The sequence below is a fragment of the Eubalaena glacialis genome, chromosome 3 (genome assembly GCF_028564815.1).
Source record: "Eubalaena glacialis isolate mEubGla1 chromosome 3, mEubGla1.1.hap2.+ XY, whole genome shotgun sequence".
NCBI classification, from domain to species: Eukaryota; Metazoa; Chordata; class Mammalia; order Artiodactyla; family Balaenidae; genus Eubalaena; species Eubalaena glacialis.
Window position 1 is genome coordinate 140,587,874 of NC_083718.1, and position 20,678 is coordinate 140,608,551.

At 36.3% G+C, this 20,678-nt stretch overlaps 2 protein-coding genes and 1 non-coding gene across 3 annotated transcripts in view; 2 read left to right on the forward strand and 1 right to left on the reverse strand.

Moving 5' to 3' along the window:
* Positions 1 to 4,938, reverse strand: part of EFCAB7 (EF-hand calcium binding domain 7) — a 49,237-nt gene extending 44,299 nt beyond the window's left edge. The window contains exons 1-2 of the mRNA XM_061184088.1: positions 4,847 to 4,938; positions 2,743 to 2,930 (exon numbers count right to left, since the gene is read on the reverse strand). Coding sequence (XP_061040071.1) covers positions 2,743 to 2,929 — 187 coding nt within the window. The 5' untranslated portion in view covers position 2,930; positions 4,847 to 4,938. The remainder of the gene's footprint in view (positions 1 to 2,742; positions 2,931 to 4,846) is intronic.
* A 291-nt stretch (positions 4,939 to 5,229) lies between these two features.
* Positions 5,230 to 20,678, forward strand: part of ITGB3BP (integrin subunit beta 3 binding protein) — a 99,015-nt gene continuing 83,566 nt past the window's right edge. Inside the window, exon 1 of the mRNA XM_061186487.1 lies at positions 5,230 to 5,358. Coding sequence (XP_061042470.1) covers positions 5,354 to 5,358 — 5 coding nt within the window. The 5' untranslated portion in view covers positions 5,230 to 5,353. The remainder of the gene's footprint in view (positions 5,359 to 20,678) is intronic.
* Positions 12,055 to 12,190, forward strand: LOC133089279 (small nucleolar RNA SNORA16B/SNORA16A family). Its single transcript, XR_009700653.1, has one exon. It is a non-coding gene; the product is annotated as a small nucleolar RNA SNORA16B/SNORA16A family (small nucleolar RNA).

Genomic DNA, 20,678 nt, shown 5'->3' on the forward strand with positions numbered 1-20,678 from the left:
GGTGAAAGATTTATATGTTGATAACTATAAAGCATTAATGAAGGAAACTGAAGATGATTCAAAGAAATGGAAGATATCCCATGCTCTCGGACTGGAAGAATTAATATTGTTAAAATGGCTATACTACCCAAAGCAATCTACAGATTTAATGTGATCCCTATCAAATTCCCATGACCTTTCCCACAGAACTAGAACAAATAATCCTAAAATTCATATGGAACCATAAAAGATCCAGAATTGCCAAAGCAATGCTGAAGAAAAAAAAACAAAGCAGGAGACATAGCCATCCCAGACCTCAGACAGTACTACAAAGCTACAGTAATCAAAACAGTGTGGTACTGGTACAGAAACAGACATATGGACCAATGGAACAGAATGGAGAGCCCAGAAATAAACCCACACACCTATGGTCAATGAATCTTTGAAAAAGGAAGTAAGAATACACAATGGGAAAAAGACAGTCTCTTCAGCAAGTGGTGTTGGGAAAGTTGGACAGCTGCATGTAAATCAATGAAGTTAACACACCGTCTCACCATACATAAAAATAAACTCAAAATGGCTTAAAGACTTAAACATAAGACATGACTCCATAAAACTCCTAGAAGAGAACACAGGCAAAACATTCTCTGACATAAATTGTACCAATGTTTTCTTAGGTCAGTCTCCCAAGGCAATAGAAATAAAACCAAAAATAAACAAATGGGACCTAATCAAATTTACAAGCTTTTGCACAGCAAAGGAAACCACCAACAAAATGAAAAGACAACCCACAGAATAGGAGAAAATATTTGCAAATGATGCGACTGACAAGGGCTTAATTTCCAAAATATACAAACAGCTCATACAACTCAACAAGGAAAAAACAAACCACCCAATTGAAAAATGGGAAGAAGACCTAAAGAGACATTTCTCCAAAGCAGAAATACAAATGGCCAATAGGCACATGAAAAGATGCTCCACATCGCTAATTATTAGAAAACTTCAAATCAAAACTACAATGAGGTACCACCTCACGCTGGTCAGAATGGCCATCATTAAACAAATAATAAATGTTGGAGAGGGTGTGGAGAAAAGGGAACCCTCCTACACTGTTGGTGGGAATGTAAAGTTTGTGCACCCACTGTGGAAAACAGTATGGAGGTTCCTCAGAGAACTAAAAATAGGGCTTCCCTGGTGGCGCAGTGGTTAAGAATCAACCTGCCAATGCAGAGGACATGGGTTCAAGCCCTGGTCCAGGAAGATCCCACATGCTGCAGAGTAACTAAGCCCGTGCGCCTAACTACTGGGCCTGCGCTCTAGAGCCTGCAAGCCACAACTACCGAGCACACGTGCCACAACTACTGAAGCCTGCACACCTAGAGCCCATACTCCGCAACAAGAGAAGCCACTGCAATGAGATGCACGCACACTGCAACGAGGAGTAGCTCCCACTCACTGCAACTAGACAAAGCCTGCGCGCAGCAACAAAGACCCAACGCAGCCAAAAATAAATAAATAAAATAAATAAATTTATTAAAAAAAAAGAAAACTAAAAATGGAATTACCATATGATCCAGTAATCCCACTTCTGGGCATATATCTAGACAAAAACTATAATTCAAAAAGATACATGCACCCCTATGTTCATAGCAGCACTATTCACAGCAGCCAAGATATGAAACAACCTAAATGTCCATCGAAAGATGAATGGATAAAGAAGATGTGGTACATATAAACAATGGAATACTACTTAACCATAAAAAGAACAAAATAATGCCATTTGCAGCAACATGGATGCAACCAGAGATTATCATACTAAATGAGAAAGAGAAAGACAAATACCATATTATATCACTTATATGTGGAATCTAAAATATGATACAAATGAACCTACTTATGAAACAGAAACAGAATCATAGACATAGAGAATAGACTGGTGCTTGCTAAGGGGGAGGAGGGTGGGAGAGGGTTGAATTGGGAGTTTGAGATTAGCAGTTGCAAACTGGTATATATAGAATAGATAGACAACAAGGTCCTACTGTATAGGACAGGGAACTATATTCAGTATCCTGTGATAAACCATAATGGAAAAGAATATGAAAAAGAATGTATATATATAACTGAGTCACTTAGCTGTACAGCAGTAATGAACACAACATTGTAATTCAACTCTACTTCAATAAAAAATAAACTAAAAAAATATAATGGAAAGAAGCAAAAAAAGATCAACTCTCTCTAACTCTCACCCCTAAAGAACAGGATAAAACCCAGAATTCTTAATTTTCTTTTAAAATTTCACTTATTTCCTAATACTATTCTTTCACAATCATTCAACCATATATATATATATATATATATATATATATATATATATATATATTCCCTTTACATTTTCCCCAGCATAGGTCAAATTCAGACTAGTGATTCAGTTGCCAGAAGTGTTTTAATTCTATCATTATAAATCTTAAAGTACCAACATAAGAATTTATGAATCTTAAAGATAAGAATTTTAAAAATATTTTTAAGCAAGTAATTGATGGAAGCTTTAAAAATACTTATCTAGTCTATTTGAACACTGAAAGTTTTATTTTGAACCTCTTAGACTATGTAGCTATATAAAATGGCACAACAGCATAAGGTAGTTCCATTGCTCAAGCTTAACTAAGAAACTGGAATGATTCAACAATGTAATTCTAATTGCAGTCTTTCTGATCTATTAACTTTCAACAAATAAGGCAAGCTACTTAAGTTAAAAAAAATTACCTAAGCAGAGTTGATCTTTAGAAATAATGTTATCTAAGCTGCTTTTGAAAACAGTTAAGTAGGCAGCTCTACAATTCATATAAAATATCTCCTCTTCAGTTAGTGGAAATTTCTTTGATCGAGGACTCTCTGAAAGCGTTGATTTCTGACTGGAGAAAGCTGCATCACTTCCTGGACTGATGGCCATTCTATTAGAAAATAATTTAAAATTTTATTTTAGTCAATGTTAATCCTAAAATGCAAGTGTCACTTTGCCTTTCAAACTGGGGCGGGGGGGAATCAAGACATCAAGGTTTTTATATGTGGAAAAAAGCTGTACATTATAATATGCATACAGTTATATTATCATATGTTAAGCTAGAATAAGCCTTTGGCAGTTGCTTTCTAAATATATATATAAGAGAGCCAAAAGAACAAAGCCAAAACAAAGGTGTAACATAAATACAAAAGAAGAATCACAGGGCAAAGGAAAAGCATCTATTCTCTCAAAATTAGAAGCCAGTCAGTTGAGACTCTTCATAGGGTTGTAATGAGGATTAAGTAAATTAACACATGTGAAGCATATAGAACAGTGCCTGGCACATAATAAGTGCTAAATAAACTGTAGATAGAGTGAATCGCCACCATAATGAGAATTTGACTATAATGTGATTGGCAGTTGGCATCCACCTCCACAGCAGCATCAACCAGGTCATTTCACTAACATCTCAGTAATTCAGCCCCACATTTTAAATGACTGAATTTTTAAAATCCAGTCATTTATAGCATTATCCTGAGGTTTAACTGTGTTCCATTACTACCAATAATAATGTTAATAATAATAATAATAATTTGGGGGGTTTATATAGCACCTCTGCTCATAAGAGCTTAAAGAACTGTCATACATCTTGATTTATACCTACTACAGTAGTCAGGTATTTTTTGCCCGTTTTACAGATAAGGAAATTGAGAGACAGAGATGTCATCCAGCTAATAGTAAGTAGCAAAAGGCAGTAAATTTCAATAACAGTTTCTTCTTTTTTTAATGTGAATGAAGGCTTCTTGTACAACAGTTACTCTGAGGCCCTAAATTGTGCTGGAGGTCTAACAGCTTCCAACATTATTTTACCCAGCTCTGACTTCTAAAAATACATTCCAACCTAATAAATTGAATATTTCAAGTTTAACAATAAGACGACACAGGTAGGGTCCCCTTCAGGACTTATTGGATTCTTACTCAGGAGGCCTAAATCACTTGCACCTTCTTGAATTATATAGGTCTTTTACACTTGGGAAAGAAAGATAATAATCGCTTATCATGGATGAAGTACCCTATTTATAATACACAGACCGCCTGCCTGACACTTTCATCTTACACCAGATTTAGAAGGACCCCACAGGGATGTGGTGTCACAGTCTGGTTACTGCAAATTGGTATCACTATAATTAAGCATCACAGTTTTAAACACATACGCATGCACGCATCTCCTCACAAATGTGAAAGAAAACTGTTCCAATAAGGAAGGGAGAATGAACGTTCGTTTTGCAGCCAGCAACTTAAAAATGTAAATATTTTTTTAAGATTGTCCTCAAATGTTCTTTCCAAATAAGGTGACTCCCTCACGTGGAAATCCCATGGCTGAAATGTTCCAGAATGCTATTTTTTCCCTCTCTGTAACGAGAGACTAAACTGAAGCTTAAATATATAATTAAATATATAATTGCGCCCCTCAGGCTTGGAAACCTCCTGCATCTAAAACTCCAGCCCAAGACCAAGACAAGGGCCTAGAGAGTACATTGCAGCGAACCGCTCCATAAATAAGCAGCCACACAACAGCAAGAAAAATAAACTGTGAACAAGCGCCAAAGGCTTCTAAAGGGCCAAGGGAAAACAGCCATCCAGTCGCCGTCCCTACACAGTAACATACGTTCACAGCTGATCTCCGGCAACATCTCTATTTTTGTATTCCTCTGGGAATAAAACTGCATTTATATGTACATTTTTAAGTACAGACATGGAGCAAGTGTACGTATGACAGAGAGGTAAAAGATGCAGGTGGAGAAAGAGAAGCCGAACAGTGACGAACGGAGCGGGCGAAGAGACAGATAGTGAGCTGCTTGCTACCTAACTGCAGGTCACAAACGAGGAAGCGCAGCCAATTCTCCTCACGGATTCCGCAACCCTCTCACAGCAGCCGGACGGTCCTTGGCCTTCTTTTAATTACCATGGCAACTGCACCTCTCCGCTACCGGAAACAAGATACGGAGTACCTACCCAAATGGTCCGGCTAGAAATCTAGGGATAGTTAGTCCAGAGCCAACGGAGATGGCTCTGCCTCTCTTCTATCGGGGGCCTTCTGGTCAGAGTCGTGAGAGAGGGTCCTGCGTTGCCCTGGCAGGGACTGAGAGCTGTCCTAGGCGTAGACTCTCCTCCCCCCTTCCCGGCATACACTAGGATCCCTTGTCGCTGGGGGAGTGTTTCCGGCGGGCCGCGTGGAGTGTGGCACAGCGTCGAGTGACTGTTCGCCCGCGCTTTTCAGGCTTCAGTGTTTCCCTCCGAAGGTTCTCTGTTTTCGTAAGAGGTTGCTCAGTGGTTTTAACCAGCGACAGGGGTGCGTCCCTGAATGTCGAAATGCCGTAAGTATTTCCTCCCCGGGTGTTGCTGTGTTTGGGCCCCTCTGTGAGCAAGAAGAATAGATGTTATGTAGCCCAATAACCTTTTCTGTTTTCCTACTTTTTCTATCTTTTCATCCGACAGTTCCTAGTGCTTGGTTCCCTCAACTTACGTCTGCTTCCCTTCCAGCCTTACTTATCCGGTAGTATTTGTCCACTTTAATTCTGATTCCACAAGGCTTCTGACAGATTTTATAGGCTGTGGGTTATATTTAGTGATGTATTGCTTGAAATAATTTCAAATATGGTTAACATACCGAGAATAGGACAGGGTAGATTGCATCACGCCGTATAATTTGATAAAGGCATTTAATGCCTAGATTAGTGTCGTGAGCTCATATAAACTTGTGGCAGAATTCATGGACCGGGTCCCAAGAGACCTGAACGCCAGCTCTCAAATGAGGAAGCATAGCCAATTTTGTAAAGAGCTGTCCAACGTTGAGCGAGTCACTTAATCACCTCCGGGCTTCAGTTTTCTTGCTTATCACTGCCCAATAGAGACTTTTTTTTTTTTTTTTTTTAAGCTCCGTAAAGAACTTTTTTTGGGGGGTGGGGGTGGGGATAATATATAACACATGAAATTCTCTGGCTGCCTCTTGTCCCCAGGCTGATTTAGGTACCCTCTCTTGCGTGCTTCTAGAGTAACTTATTTCTCCATCACATTCAGGTTTGAGCAAATGCAAAGTAACACAGGGTGGGAGGAGGGACATCTGTATCAAATAGGAATTGACATGAAAGTGGAAAGATTTGCAGAAATAATAACCTACATTTGTTGAATGTTTAATTGTGATTTGGGTACTGTGTTTAGCAATTTCCCTACATTTTCTCATTGAATCTTAAAAAGGACCTTGGGAGGTAGGCGCTGCTGTTATCTCTACTTTCCAGATTAGGGAACTCAGCACCTAATAAGGTGTCCTACACACAGGTATCAATAAATACATGTTTCGCTTATACCCTTAAAAGGTATGGATTATTAAAGAGGTTTTCCTTTCCCCAAAATGAAGCAAAAAGACTTGCCTCACTACTCTTGCACTAGAAAAATAACCCAGTTAGCACTTATACAAAGCTGTGAGGAAAGTGTAACAAAGTCCCTGCCAAATAGGAATACAATGGAAACTCGTGTGTGTTTGCTTAACAAGTAGTGATACTTTCTGAACTATGCTCCTGTTCTGCTGTAGATAGTAGGGAACCCCCAAAAAACTGTTAAATGGGGGCCTTTTGGACAACTGTTTTCTTAACATATTAACAGGTACATGTTATATTAGGAGTGTCTGCAGTAATTATATTTTGGAAATAAATACATAAACTTAAAGTTGAGGTTGACATCTTAAATATATAGCAACTTCACTGAGTTTATTTTGGCAAAGATTTAAGACCAAATTAATGGTTAAATAATGCAAAAGTATTTTTGTAGAGGATCTCCACAATTGTTAGTAAAGTTTTATTTTTCACTGTGGTTAAACTGCAGGGTCACAAATGGTGGTGCAAAAAGTCATCTTGGCAAGTTACATGTGAAAGTGGTATGGTTTTTAAGTGATGTTGAGATGTTGACTTTTTGGTACTTGGTATTTTGGGTATTGGATTGTGTGATCTATCTCTTTTCTAATTTCTTTAAACCTTGACAGGAAAAAAATATAATGAGTAACTGTGGAAATGTACATGGCCTAAATTAATCTAAAATGAATAATAAACAATAAATATCCAATACCAATAGAGTGGATGGATGAATCTTAAAAATATACTGGGTGAAAGAACCAATTTGTAGAAAACTACATATAGCATATTATCTTTATAAAGCTTAAGAACAAGCAAAAAAACTTTAATTTGGGATTCTATATGTATATGATAAGATTATTAAGGGAAGAAAAACAGGGAATTGATAAATACAAAATTTAGTTTAATGGTTGCCTTCTCGGGAAAGCAGACGTAATAGAGAAGGAGCATACAGGTGTACCCATCCATATTGGTAATTATCTAGTTCTTAAATTGTGTGGTGAGTTTATGGGTGTTTATTTTCTTATTATGCTTCATAACTTGATCATTATACATGTATTCTTTAGTATGCATCAAGTACTACTTAAAATGTTTTTAAAGGATTTAGAGATTACTTATCTTGAATTAAATTCTCAATAAGTATAGTTTTCTCTGCCTTCTCTTTGTTTCTATAAGGCAGATGCTATCTTGGAACTGGGAAAACAAATGAATTGGATAAATGCTATTCCTGGTTTCATTAGGCTAATCATCATCCCTTTCAAATTTGCTCCTCCTCTGTGTACATTATAAAATTAGTGGCATCATCATTTCTCTATCTAGGTTGAAACCTTAATTTAAAATTTTATTTTATTTTTATTTTTTGGATTTGAAGACTTTGAAATGAGACAAACCAGGGTTTGAATCTTGGTTCTGCTACTTTACCAGCTGTGTGACCCTTAGATTGTTACTCAGTGAGTTCATGGATTAGTATAGTTACTCATTAAATAGTAATTGAATTATAAAGTTGCTGCTTGCAAGAGATTTCATCTTTATAGACAAATTTCACACCATGTTTGTATTTGCATAATACTAAAGTCAAACATACTTTTGTAATAGCTCTTTCTGTAAATAACCAAATCCCCTTCTAGTGCTTTTTCCCCCCTTGTATTTTTTCCTTTATAAAGATTCCTAGTATCACTTGCTTAATCTTTCTAATTAGTGTGAATTATCATGCTAATTCAGCCAAGGACATTCCATCTATTCCTGTAAGAGTTAATTTTATTCTGTTCCAAGCTATAGACTGAATTAAGGTTATAAAGTTGGAATAGCTTTAGTGTTGGAGGAAACGGTTAACAGTATTTCTGTGGAGTCCATTCTGATGATGTATTCATAAAAATCTGAGAGTTTTTGAGAGAACTTTAAAATACGCTTTATTTTCCTTGATAAAAGAAAATGAATATAAGAGTATTCTGGGTCTGATAAACTATTTTATTGCACCTATTTGGGTTTGTAGTCATGCTGGTGATAGCGCCAAGTACAATGATTTTTACTGTTGTGGGGGGTGAAATGATGTGTCAGGTTAAGTAAAAGTTAACCATTTAATAAACACCCGTTGAATCATAGTAGATATTCAAAGTTCTATTAATTCTTTTACTTTAAAAGTATAGTACATTTTAAAAGAAGATTGAAGTTGTTAGTACTTGCTATAAGTATGAAAAACATGAATTTTAAATACAATTCTTTCCTGCTTGTAAAAGTCAGCAAAAAAAGTAAGGACAGAAATGAGGAAGCTATAGTACAGCCTTGTAATAGTGACATGAGGGACTCCCCTCATATGGCAGACAAGAATCTCTCAGACTCTATCAGTCAAAAGCAACTTGACCCTGCATAAATCATATTTTTTATTGCATCCTTGGACTTGGAGGAAGTTAAATCTCAAGGGGTGAAACAAAAATAGCCAAAACCAGATCTGTAATCAGTAAGCACAGATGAAAGGCAGATTGCCTTGAATATAAATACTGATATCCATGTTGTGCTTGACAGACTAAGCCTTGGGCTATAGGCAAGGTAAGGAAGTTAAACTTGAGACTACATTTAAGCTGGGAAGGGAGCTAAAATGATCCCTAGTTGGTATGGATCCCTTGGCTAGTAATGAAATTAAATGTACATCTTTGGAGGAAGCATCCTCAATTTAGGCCCCTACTTTTTTCACAGGTTAAGATCAACCAAATATCCAAAATCTAGATAAACAAACATAAAAGGAAACAAACTACCATGAGTGAAAGTTAAAACACATAGTAATCAATGGATTTAGATCCCAAAGACTTTACAAAATGGAATTATCTGAGCTACAATATGAAATAATTGAACAGAATACTTAAGTAAAAAGTTGAATCACAAAAATTAGCAAGTAATGAGACTACCCAAAATGACCAGGCAAATTTTAAACTAGGATGAGTAAAATGTTTAGAAACAAAAAATATATAATTGTTGAAATAAAAGCTCAGTAGATGGACTTCAATGTTACAGTAGATTGTGTTGAACTGAACCTTCCATAGATAACAATTTTAAACTCTGGGCAAAATATTAAAAGTAACTTCTTGAAGGCACTGGAAAGCAACCATACTAGGTAGAAATTGGAGGGGAGTTGACCCTTGAAAGAAGGGAACTACAGTGTGCAAAGTTTGCATTTATATTGTTTTATCCAAGGGCAGTCCATATGATGTAGTACAGCTAGAACTCAACGAGAAAGCTCCAGTTTTACTTGTTTGAAGAGTTGGGTTAAGAGCTTGGGATTACCAGAATTGCTGGCAAGTAAAGGGAAAATCCTAAAAAGAGGGTAGCCCCAAAATCTGGTTATAAACTGCCAGAATCCTTGATGGATCCCTTAACTGCACATGGATTAGGGATTCTCCATGAAGCCTGGCAGGAAGCAACAGCTGGGATGCTGAAAGAATTGAACAGTGATTTCAGCTGCTGTCCATCACTGGGGAGACAGATTTTAGAGTTTGAGTTTATTCAAGTTAAATGCCTGCTAGAACAAAACAACGCTGTTAAGAGTAAGAAAGCAGAATTCAGAGTCTCAATGTCATATCGTCTACAATGTACAAGATGCAAGCAAAGGAACAAAATATGACTCGTTGAGAGAGAGTCAATTGAAATTGACCCCAAGATGACTTAGATTTTAGAATTAGCAGACAAAAACTTTAAAGCACCTACTATAAATATGTTCAAGAACTTAAAGGGAAAAAAATGGTCATAATGAAAGGACACATGGGGAATCTCAGAAGAGAAAAAGACACAATGGAAATTCTGTATTTGAAAAGTATGAAAATATTTACTGTGAAATGAAAATGAAAATATTTACTGTGTGGGCTTTATAGCGCAAGAAAAGAATGAAAATATTTACCGTGTGGGCTTTATAGCGCAAGAAAAGAACTTGAAGATAGAATAATAGAAATGATCTAATTGAAAAAAAATACAGAGCCTTAGTGACTTCTGGGACAATATCAAGTGGTCTAATATATGTAAGTAGAGTCCTAGAAACAGAAGAGAATGGGAATGAAATTAAAAATATATGTATTTTAAGAAATAATGGCTCCTAAATTTCTCACTTTTGCTGAAAAACATAAAGTACAGATCCAAGAAGCTCAGCAAACTCCAGTTGAGATGAAAAATATGTATGTGTTTGTCTATGCACATGTACATATACATGCCATAGTCAAACTGATAAAAATTAAAAATGAAGTGAAAATCTTCAAAGCAGCCAGAGAAAATTGATGCTTTACCTGTAGGGGAAACTATTCAAATGAAAGCTGACTTCTCATAAAAAAACCATGGAGGTCAGAAGACAGTAGAATGACATTTTAAAGTGCTAAAAGGAAAAAAACCTCAACCCAGAATTCTATATGTAGACACTATCCTTCAAAATGAAGGTAAAATAATGATATTATCAGATAAAAACAGAATATTTGTCACCAGCAGACCTGCATAGAAGAAATGCTAAAAAAAGTTCTTTGAGCTGAAGGGAAATGATATCAAGTACAAATTTACATCTATTTGAAGAATACTGGGAATGGTAGATATGTGATAAGATATAAAAGACTATAGTTGTCCATCAGTATCTGTGGAGGATTGGTTCCAGGAGGCCCCACTTATACTAAAATCACACAGATTTTATGCTCAAGTCCCTTATATAAAATGGTGTAGTACAATGAAAACAGTTGGCCCTCCGTATCCGAGGGTTTTCTCTCCACAGAGTCAACCAACCATGGATGGAAATCTTGATCCACAGATGTGAAACCCATGAATATGGAGGGTTGACTGTATATTTATTGAAAAAAAATCTGTGTATAAGTAGACCAGCATAGTTCAAACGCATGTTGTTCAAGGGTCAACTGTATATATTTTTTGCTTGTAACTTCTTGAATAGATGTGAGTGTTTAAAGCAAAAATTATAACACTTATTGTGGGTTTTATAACATGTATACGTATATGTATAACAGTATAGCACAAAGGACAGAGGAAATGGACAGTAACATTGTAAGATTCTTACATTTATGTAAAGTAGTATTGTATTAACTCTAAATGAACTGTGATATGTTAAAAAGGCATATTGTAATGCCCCAGAGTAACTAATAAAAAATACAAAGAAAAATAATACATAACCCAAAAAATACATAAAAAACAACAGAGGAATTGAAGTGGTATACTAAAAAATGTTTAATCAGAAGACGGCAGGAAAGGAAGATCAGAGGACTAAAAAACAAATGAGACAGATAGAAAACAAGTAGCAAAATGTAGACCCAACTGTATAATGATTACATTAAGTTTAAGTGCAATAAAGACACCAACGAAAAGGTACAGAATATCAGACTGGATTTAAATTTATATAGATTGACGTATATATATGTTTATATGTATATATGTATATATCCCAACTCATCTAATCCTCATAACACTGATACCACCCTAACTGGATACCAAAATACAATAAAAGAATTATAAGAACATTGCTGACCAATGTATTTCATGAACATAGAATCAAAAATCCTCAGCAGAAGATTAGCAAATCTAATTCAGCAGCTGTAAAAGAGACAATACATCATGTCCAAGTAGGATTTATCCCAAGAATGCAGTTTTTTCAATATTTGAAAATCAATTATTGTTTTTAAAAGGAGAATAAAGGATGGTCCTAATCGAAGATGCAGCTGCTTCTACATAACTGCTGTGGTCAAAAAGGAGTCCAAAGTGACAGTTTTCTTTGATGATCACTGTTCTGTTTGCTGTAACTGATCTACAGCATTTCAGGAAAAAGACAGTTCCCATTGTACCTGTCATTTCTCAGCTGTGCCAGCTGAAGTTTGAGCTTTCTGGTGAGTGAGGACTCTGGGGTCATGACAGTGATGGAACACAACAGCCTCAGGACCTGGTTGCCCCAAAGTTTTCCTGGCAGTGTCTGAACTGAAGAATCTTGAAGATACCAGCTTGTTGCTGGAGCTGTGCTTTAGAATAAGATTTGTCTTAAACTGTGATTGTGGCTCTACAGAGTTGGGAAAGAAACGCTATGGGAAGAGGCAAGCTAGGAGAGTACAGGCTCTGTTAGATGGAAACATTGACCTTTGTTGGGGTTTTTTTTGCAAATATTGGTACTTGGCATATAAGTGACCAATAAAAGACTCCTGGTTGGACGGATTGATTGATAGATAGGTGGATAGATAGATAGGTACATACTACAGAAGATCATATTAATAGTTCTACGAAGAACACACCCATTTATGATAAAATGAAAACTTAGCAAACTAGGATAGAAGGGAACTCCTTCCTATGAAAAACCTACAAATATCATATTCAGTATTGAACGCTTTTTCTAAGATTAGGAACAAGGCAAGAATGTGCCCACTCACAACTTCTATTCAACAAAGCACTAAAAAAAAAAAGGAAATGCATAAATGTTGGAAAGGAGAAAGTAAAATTGATGATCCGCTGATGATATGATCATGAACATAGAAAATCCTAAGGAAGCTGCAAAACAATTATTAGAACTATTTAGCGAAGATGCAGAGCACAAAGTCAGTGTGCAAAAGTCAATTCTATTTCTACATGTTAGCAATAAACACCTGGAAAATGAAGCTTAAGTTTTTCCATTTATAATTATGTAAAAAAATATAATAAGTTCAACAGAAGACATGGAAGATTTCTACTGTGAAAATTACAAAATGTTGCTTAGAGAACATAAAGATTTAAATAAATAGGGGCATGTATGGATTGGAAGACTCTATATTAAAATGTTCTCTCCAATTGATCTTTATTTATTTTTTTAATAAATTTATTTATTTTATTTATTTATTTTTGGCTGCATTGGGTCTTTGTTGCTGCTTGTGGGCTTTCTCTACTTGCTGCGAGTGGGGGCTACTCTTCGTTGTGGTGCGCGGGCTCCTCATTGTAATGGCTTCTCTTGTTGCAGAGCATGGGCTCTAGGCACACGGGCTTCAGTAGTTGTGGCACATGGGCTCAGTAGTTGTGGCTCGCGGGCTTTAGAGCGCAGTCTCAGTAGTTGTAGCGTATGGGCTTAGTTGCTCTGCAGCATGTGGGATCTTCCTGGACCAGGGCTTGAACCTGTGTCCCCTGCAATGGCAGGCAGATTCTTAACCACTGAGCCACCAGGGAAGCCCTCCAATTGATCTTTAGATTCAATGCAATTCCTGTCAATCCTGGCAAACATTTTAAAGAAATAGAAAAACTGATTTCAAAAATTTTATAAAAAGGCTGAGGACTTACAGTAGTCCAAACAATCTTAAAAAAGAAGAATGAAGTTGGAGTACATAGACTAACTAGACTTAGTGTATGTACAAAGTATGTACACTACCTAGACTTAACTATACTATATAAAGTGGCAATGAAACCAATGTGGTTTGGGCATAATGGCAAATAGATAAAATGGAAAAGAATAAAAAGCCCAGAAGTAGAACCAAACCAAGTACCGAAGTAATTCAGTTGTGGAAAGAGAAATCTTTCCAACTGGTTCTGGAACACCATGTGGAAAAACAAACCAAACAACCTTGACTTCCACCTTATACCATATACAAAACTTAATTTGAGATGTAGCATAGTCTTAAATGTAAACAGTAAAGTTTCTGGAAGGAAATACATGAGAATATTGTTACAACATGGGGTAGATAAAATTTCAGGCGAGGTACATAAAGCAACCGTAAAGGAATAAAATTGATAAATCAGACTACATCTAATTTATATATTGTGAACATAAGTTTAGAACATATAAAGAACTCTTGGGCCTTCCCTGGTGGTCCAGTGATTAAGACTCTGCGCTTCCACTGCAGGGGGCACGGGTTCGATCCCTGGTCAGGGAACTAAGATCCCACATGCCGCGCGGAGCAGCCAAAAAAAAAATGTATATATATATATATATATACATGAAGAACTCTTACAACTCAACAGTAAAAAGATAAAAACCTTATTAAAATAATGGTCCAAAGACTTGATCCAATAGTTAATAAAAGAAGTTATGTGAATGGCAAATAAGCATTTTGTTAGACATCAGGGAAATACAAGTTAAAATTAAATTGAAGTACTATATAACACCCAGTAAAATAGCTGTACAGTTGACCCTTGAAGAACATGGATTTGAACTGTGAAGGTTCACTTACATGCCCATTCTTTTCAATAAATGTGTACTACAGTACTACATAATCTGTGGTTGGTTGAATCTGTGGATGTGGAACCAAAGATATAGAAGACTGAGTATAAAGTTATACATGGATTGTTTTTTTTTTTGATGTGGACCATTTTTAAAGTCTTTACTGACTTTGTTACAATATTGCTTCTGTTTTATGTTTTGGCCTTTTGGCCACAAGGCATGTGGGATCCTAGCTTCCCAACTAGGGATTGAACCCGCCCCGCTGCCCTCCACCCCCCCACCCCCGACCCCACACTGGAAGGTGAAGTCCTAACCACTCGACCGCCAGGGAAGTCCCTATACGTGGATTTTTGACTGCAGGGGGTTCAGCACCCCTAACCCCCGACATTGTTCAAGAGTCAACTGTGTATTCATTTTACATTTTGAGAATACTAGGTGAATAATGAATCTTAGTAAATAGGTTTGCTTTGCACAGAAGTATGGGTTAGCACTTCTTCAACTAGTTTCTGTGTGCTCTAGGCTTGAGAGAATAAGTTTATTGCAAATAACGTGAGCTAGGTTTTCACTGTAGGCTGAGGAATTTAAAATATGTTGCCTTTGCATTGGAGGTATCAATATGAAATCATGGATTTTAAAATATATGTATAAAAATCCAGGTAGATAGAAAAGTATGTGTGTGTGTTTTCTGTTCTAGCTCTGTCCATTGCCTTTAAGCAATGACATAAGTAGCAATGAACACACCTAGTGCCGAGATTTTGATTTATAAATGCCATTGTCCACTAAAAAGAACCAAGTTTCTTTAAAGCAAAAGCTAATTCCAATGCTGGAGCAGAGAACATTTTGTGTGAGTGAGTGTGCATGCGCAAATAAGGAAATATAATGAAGTGCTCAAAGAATTACAGGTACATGAGGTACATTGGCGGTAGTGTGAAAGGGGAATGATCCAATTGCCAAATCTGGGACAATTAAGCATCAACATAAATGGTAGGAATTGATTATAATCCATTGGATTAAATAAAATTCCATGATTCTATAGTGATATAAATAAATGAATAAAGAGGAGAGAAAGGAAAACTATTCCTTGGAGTGGAATGCTAATTAATAAATATAAATATGATAGGATTAGAAAATCATCAATGGTTCTTTAAAAGTATTAGGACCAAGTTTGATAGGAAACAAGATATTTACATATAAGATTTCTTATGTATTACGTTGGAGAAAACTGGCAGATAACATCTTAATCAATGATCAAAATACATATCTCACTGATATTGTGAGAAACCAACATCATGTGCCTCAAGTTATCATGCTCTCAAAAGGATACAGCATCATTTTTGTAATACTTATGGCAAAAAACCCACATAGCCTCATCATGGGAAAATGTCAGATAAACCCAAATTGACAGATATTCTACAAAGATAACTAGCCTGTGCTCTTGAAAAACGTCAAGGTCAAGCAAAAGAAAGGTTGAGGAGGAGCTGTTCTAGGTAAGGGAGACTAAAGAGATGGGACAATAAAATGCAATGAGTGATCCAGGATTGGATCCTAGACTTGGTGGTGGTGGGGGGGGAGGGGGGATTGGCTATAAGGGGCATTTTTGGAGCAAGTTGTAAAATTTGAATATGGACTCTTGATAATAGTATTGTATCAATGATAAATTTCCTGATTTCGATCAGTATGCAAAAATCAGTTGCATTTCTCTACACTAGTAATGAACTACCAGAAAAACAAATTAAGAAAACAATTCTGTTTACAATTGCATCAAAAAAGAATAACATTCCTAGGAATAAATTTAACCAAGGAGGTAAAAGACCTGTACACTGAAGAATATAAGACATTGATAAAAGAAAATGAAGAAGACAGAAATAAACACAAAGATATTCCATTCTCATGGATTGGAAGGATTAACATCGTTAAAATGTCCATACTACCCAAAGCAGTCTACAGATTCAATGCAGTCCTTATCAAAATTCCAATGGTATTTTTCACAGAAATAGAACAAACAATCCTAAAATTTGTATGGAACCACAAAAGACCCTGAATAGCCAAAGCAATCTTGAGAAAGAGCAAAGCAAAGTTTGAAAGCATCATGCTGATTTCAAACTATATTACAAAGTATAAAAATCAAAACAGTATAGTACTGGCATAAAAACAGGCACATAGATCAATGGAACAGAATAGTGACTCCAAAAATAAACCCACACATATATTGTCAATTAATTTACAACAAAGGAGCCAAGAATATACAATACAATATGAAGGACAGTCTTTTCAATAAATGGTGTTGGGAAAACTGACAGGCCGATGTGAAAGAATGAAATTGGACCCCTATCTTACACCATACACAAAAAATCAACTCAAACTGGATTAAAGACTTGAAGGTAATACCTAAGATCACAAACCTCTTGAAGAAAACATAAGCTCCTTAACGTTGGTCTTGGCAATGATTTTTTGGATCTGACACCAAAAGCAAAGGCAATAACAGCAAAAATAAGTGGGACTACATCAAAGCAAAAAGCTTCTGCACAGCAAAGGAAATCAACAAAATGAAAAGGCAGTCTACAGAATAGGAGAAAGTAATTGCAAATCGTGTATCTGCTAAGGGATTAATATACAAAGAACTCATACAACTCAATAGCAAAAAAAACCCCAAACAATCCGATTTAAAAACTGGGCAGAGCTAGCTGCTTGTAAATTTTGGAGATTAATCCTTTTTCAGTTTAATCTCCAAAATTTACAAGCAGCTCATGCAGCTCAATATCAAAAAAACAAACAACCCAATCCAAAAATGGGCAGAAGACCTAAATAGACAGTTCTCCAAAGAAGATACACAGATTGCCAACAAACACATGAAAGAATGCTCAACGTCATTAATCATTAGAGAAATGCAAATCAAAACTACAATGAGAGGGCTTCCCTGGTGGCGCAGTGGTTGGGAATCCGCCTGCCAAGGCAGGGGACACGGGTTCGAGCCCTGGTCCAGGAAGATCCCACATGCCGCGGAGCAACTAAGCCCATGCGCCACAACTGCTGAGCCTGCGCTCTAGAGCCCGTGAGCCACAGCTGCTGAGCCCACGTGCCACAACTACTGAAGCCCTTGCGCCTAGAGCCGGTGCTTTGCAGCGAGAGAAGCCACCGCAACGAGAAGCCCACGCACTGCAACGAAGAGTAGCCCCCGCTCGCCGCAATTAAAGAAAGCCTGTGCACAGCAAAGACCTAACGCAGCCAAAACTAAAATAAATAAATAAATTTATAAAAAAAAAAAAAAAAAACTACAATGAGATATCATCTCACACTGGTCAGAATGGCCATCATCAAAAAATCTACAAACAATAAATGCTGGAGAGGGTGTGGAAACGGAACCCTCTTGCACTGTTGGTGGGAAGGTAAATTGATACAGCCACTATGGAGAACAGTATGGAGGTTCCTTAAAAAACTAAAAATAGAACTACCATACGACCCAGCAATCCCACTACTGGACATATACCCTGAGAAAACCATAATTCAAAAAGAGTCATGTACCACAATGTTCATTGCAGCTCTATTTACAATAGCCAGGACATGAAAGCAACCTAAGTGTCCGTCGACAGATGAATGGATAAAGAAGATGTGGCACATATATACAATGGAATATTACTCAGCCATAAAAAGAAACGAAATTGAGTTATTTGTAGTGAGGTGGATGGAGGTAGAGTCTGTCATACAGAGTGAAGTAAGTCGGAAAGAGAAAAACAAATACTGTATGCTAACACTTATATATGGAATCTTAAAAAAAAAAGAAAATATAAATGGTACTGAAGAACCTAGGTGCAGGGCAGGAATAAAGACGCAGACATAGAGAATGGACTTGAGGACACGGGGAGGCGGAAGTGTAAGCTGGGACAAAGTGAGAGAGTGGCATGGACATATATACACTACCAAATGTAAAATAGATAGCTAGTGGGAAGCAGCCGCAGAGCACAGGGAGATCAGCTCGGTGCTTTGTGACCACCTAGAGGGGTGGGATAGGGAGGGTAGGAGGGAGGGAGATGCAAGAGGGAAGAGATATGGAGATATATGTATATATATAGCTGATTCACTTTGTTATAAAGCAGAAACTAACACACCATTGTAAAGCACTTATACTCCAATAAAGATGTTAAAAAAAAAACAAAAACCAAAACTGGGCAGAGGACCTGAATAGACATTTTTTCCAGAGAAGACATACAGATGGCTAACAGGTACGTGAAAAGGTGCTCAATGTCACTAATCAGCAAGGAAATGCAAATCAAAACCACAATGAGATGTCACCTCACACCTGTTAGAATGGCTCTTATCAAAAAGACAAGAGATAGCAAGTTCTGGTAAGGATGTGGAGAAAGGGGAACCCTGTGCACTGTTGGTGGGAATGTAAACGGGTGCAGCCACTATGGAAAACAATAAGGAGGTTCCTCAAAATACAGAACTTCTATATGATCCAGCAACTCCACTTCTGGGTATTTATCTGAAGGAAATCAAAACATTAACTACAAAAGATACATGCACTCCCATGTTCATTACAGTATTATTTACAATAGCCAAATATCCACCAATGGATGAATGGATAAAGAATATGTGATATATATATATACAGTGGAATATTATTCAGCTATAACAAAGAAGAAAATCCTGCCATTTGCAATATGGGTGAACCTTGAGGGCATTATGCTAAATGAAGTAAGTCAGAAAGTAAAAGGTGAATACCATATGATCTCGCTTACATTTGGAATCTTTAAAAAGAACAAACTCATAGAAAAGGAGATCAGACTGTGTTTACCAGAGGTGGGGGATAGGGAGGGAGGAATTGGAGGAAGGTGGTCAAAAGGTACAAACTTGTAGTTATGAGATAAATTGAGTCCTGGGGATGTAATGTACAGCAGGGTTACTATAGTTAATAATACTATATTGTATGTTTGAAAGTTGCTAAGAGATTAGATCTCAAAAGTTCTTATCACAAGAGAAAAAATCGTAACTGTGTGTGGTGATGGATTTTAACTAGACTTACTATGATGATCATTTCACAATATATACGTATATTGAATCATGCACATTTGAAATTAATGTTATATTTCAATTATATTTCAGAAAATTTTCCTGATTTTGATGATTGTATTGTGATTATGTAAGAGAATATCCTTGTTCTTAGAAAAACACACAGAAATATTTATGGATAAAGGTATACAGTGTCTCCAACTTATTTTCAGTGGATCATAAAAAAGATTTTGCATTGTATATGTATGTGTGTGTGTATGTTTCTATAGAGAATGATAAAGCAACTGGGACAAAATGTAAACAAGTATTAAGTCTGGGTAAAGGATATCAAAAACTGTTATTCCTAGAATATTTTTTAACTTTAAAAATATATAAAAATTAAAAGTTCCCAAAAAATACCCATCAAATTGTTTTTAAAAATGCTAATGGATGGATTAAACAGTAAATTAGACAAAATTAAAGAATTACACAACTAAAGATAGACCTGAAGAAATTGCCTGACAGCATAGAGATCAATGATAAGAAATAGATGTTTAGAGATATGGAAAATGGAATAGAAAATCTAAAATTTCTTCTAGAGGGAGTCTCGGAAAGGTAGAATCAAGGAGAGCCAATATTTGGAGAAATTATGGCTTAGATTTTTACAGAACTGATAAAACACAAATCCATATAAGAGACTGCTTTAGAGATAAGACAGTGTTAATGTGACATCCTTTGGGAACCTGCATTTAAAGCACCTTCAATAGAATTGAAGGATTATAAAAAATGAAAGGAATTAAATATATTCTTGAATTTAAGACTGACGTTTTAAGTAAAAAAAAAAAAAATTTAATTATTAATTTATATAACACCTTTGTGCCAGTCACTGTGTCAGGCTTTGGGGATTCAAATATGAATAGATGTTACACTCTCTAGTTTGCATTTTAGTGGGAGAGATAGTTCAACAAGTATTTTTAAAACTCATAATTTACCAGTTAACAGACAAGATGCTAATGATATAAATACATTAGGGAGGAAATAGACTATTTCAACTGGATAAGTTTAATGAGAAGGACATGCACAAGTATTATAGGTATGGAATGGAAAGATCCTTAGTGCAATCTGGACAGTGTCAGGGAAAAATTAAATATGACTGTGCTGGAAT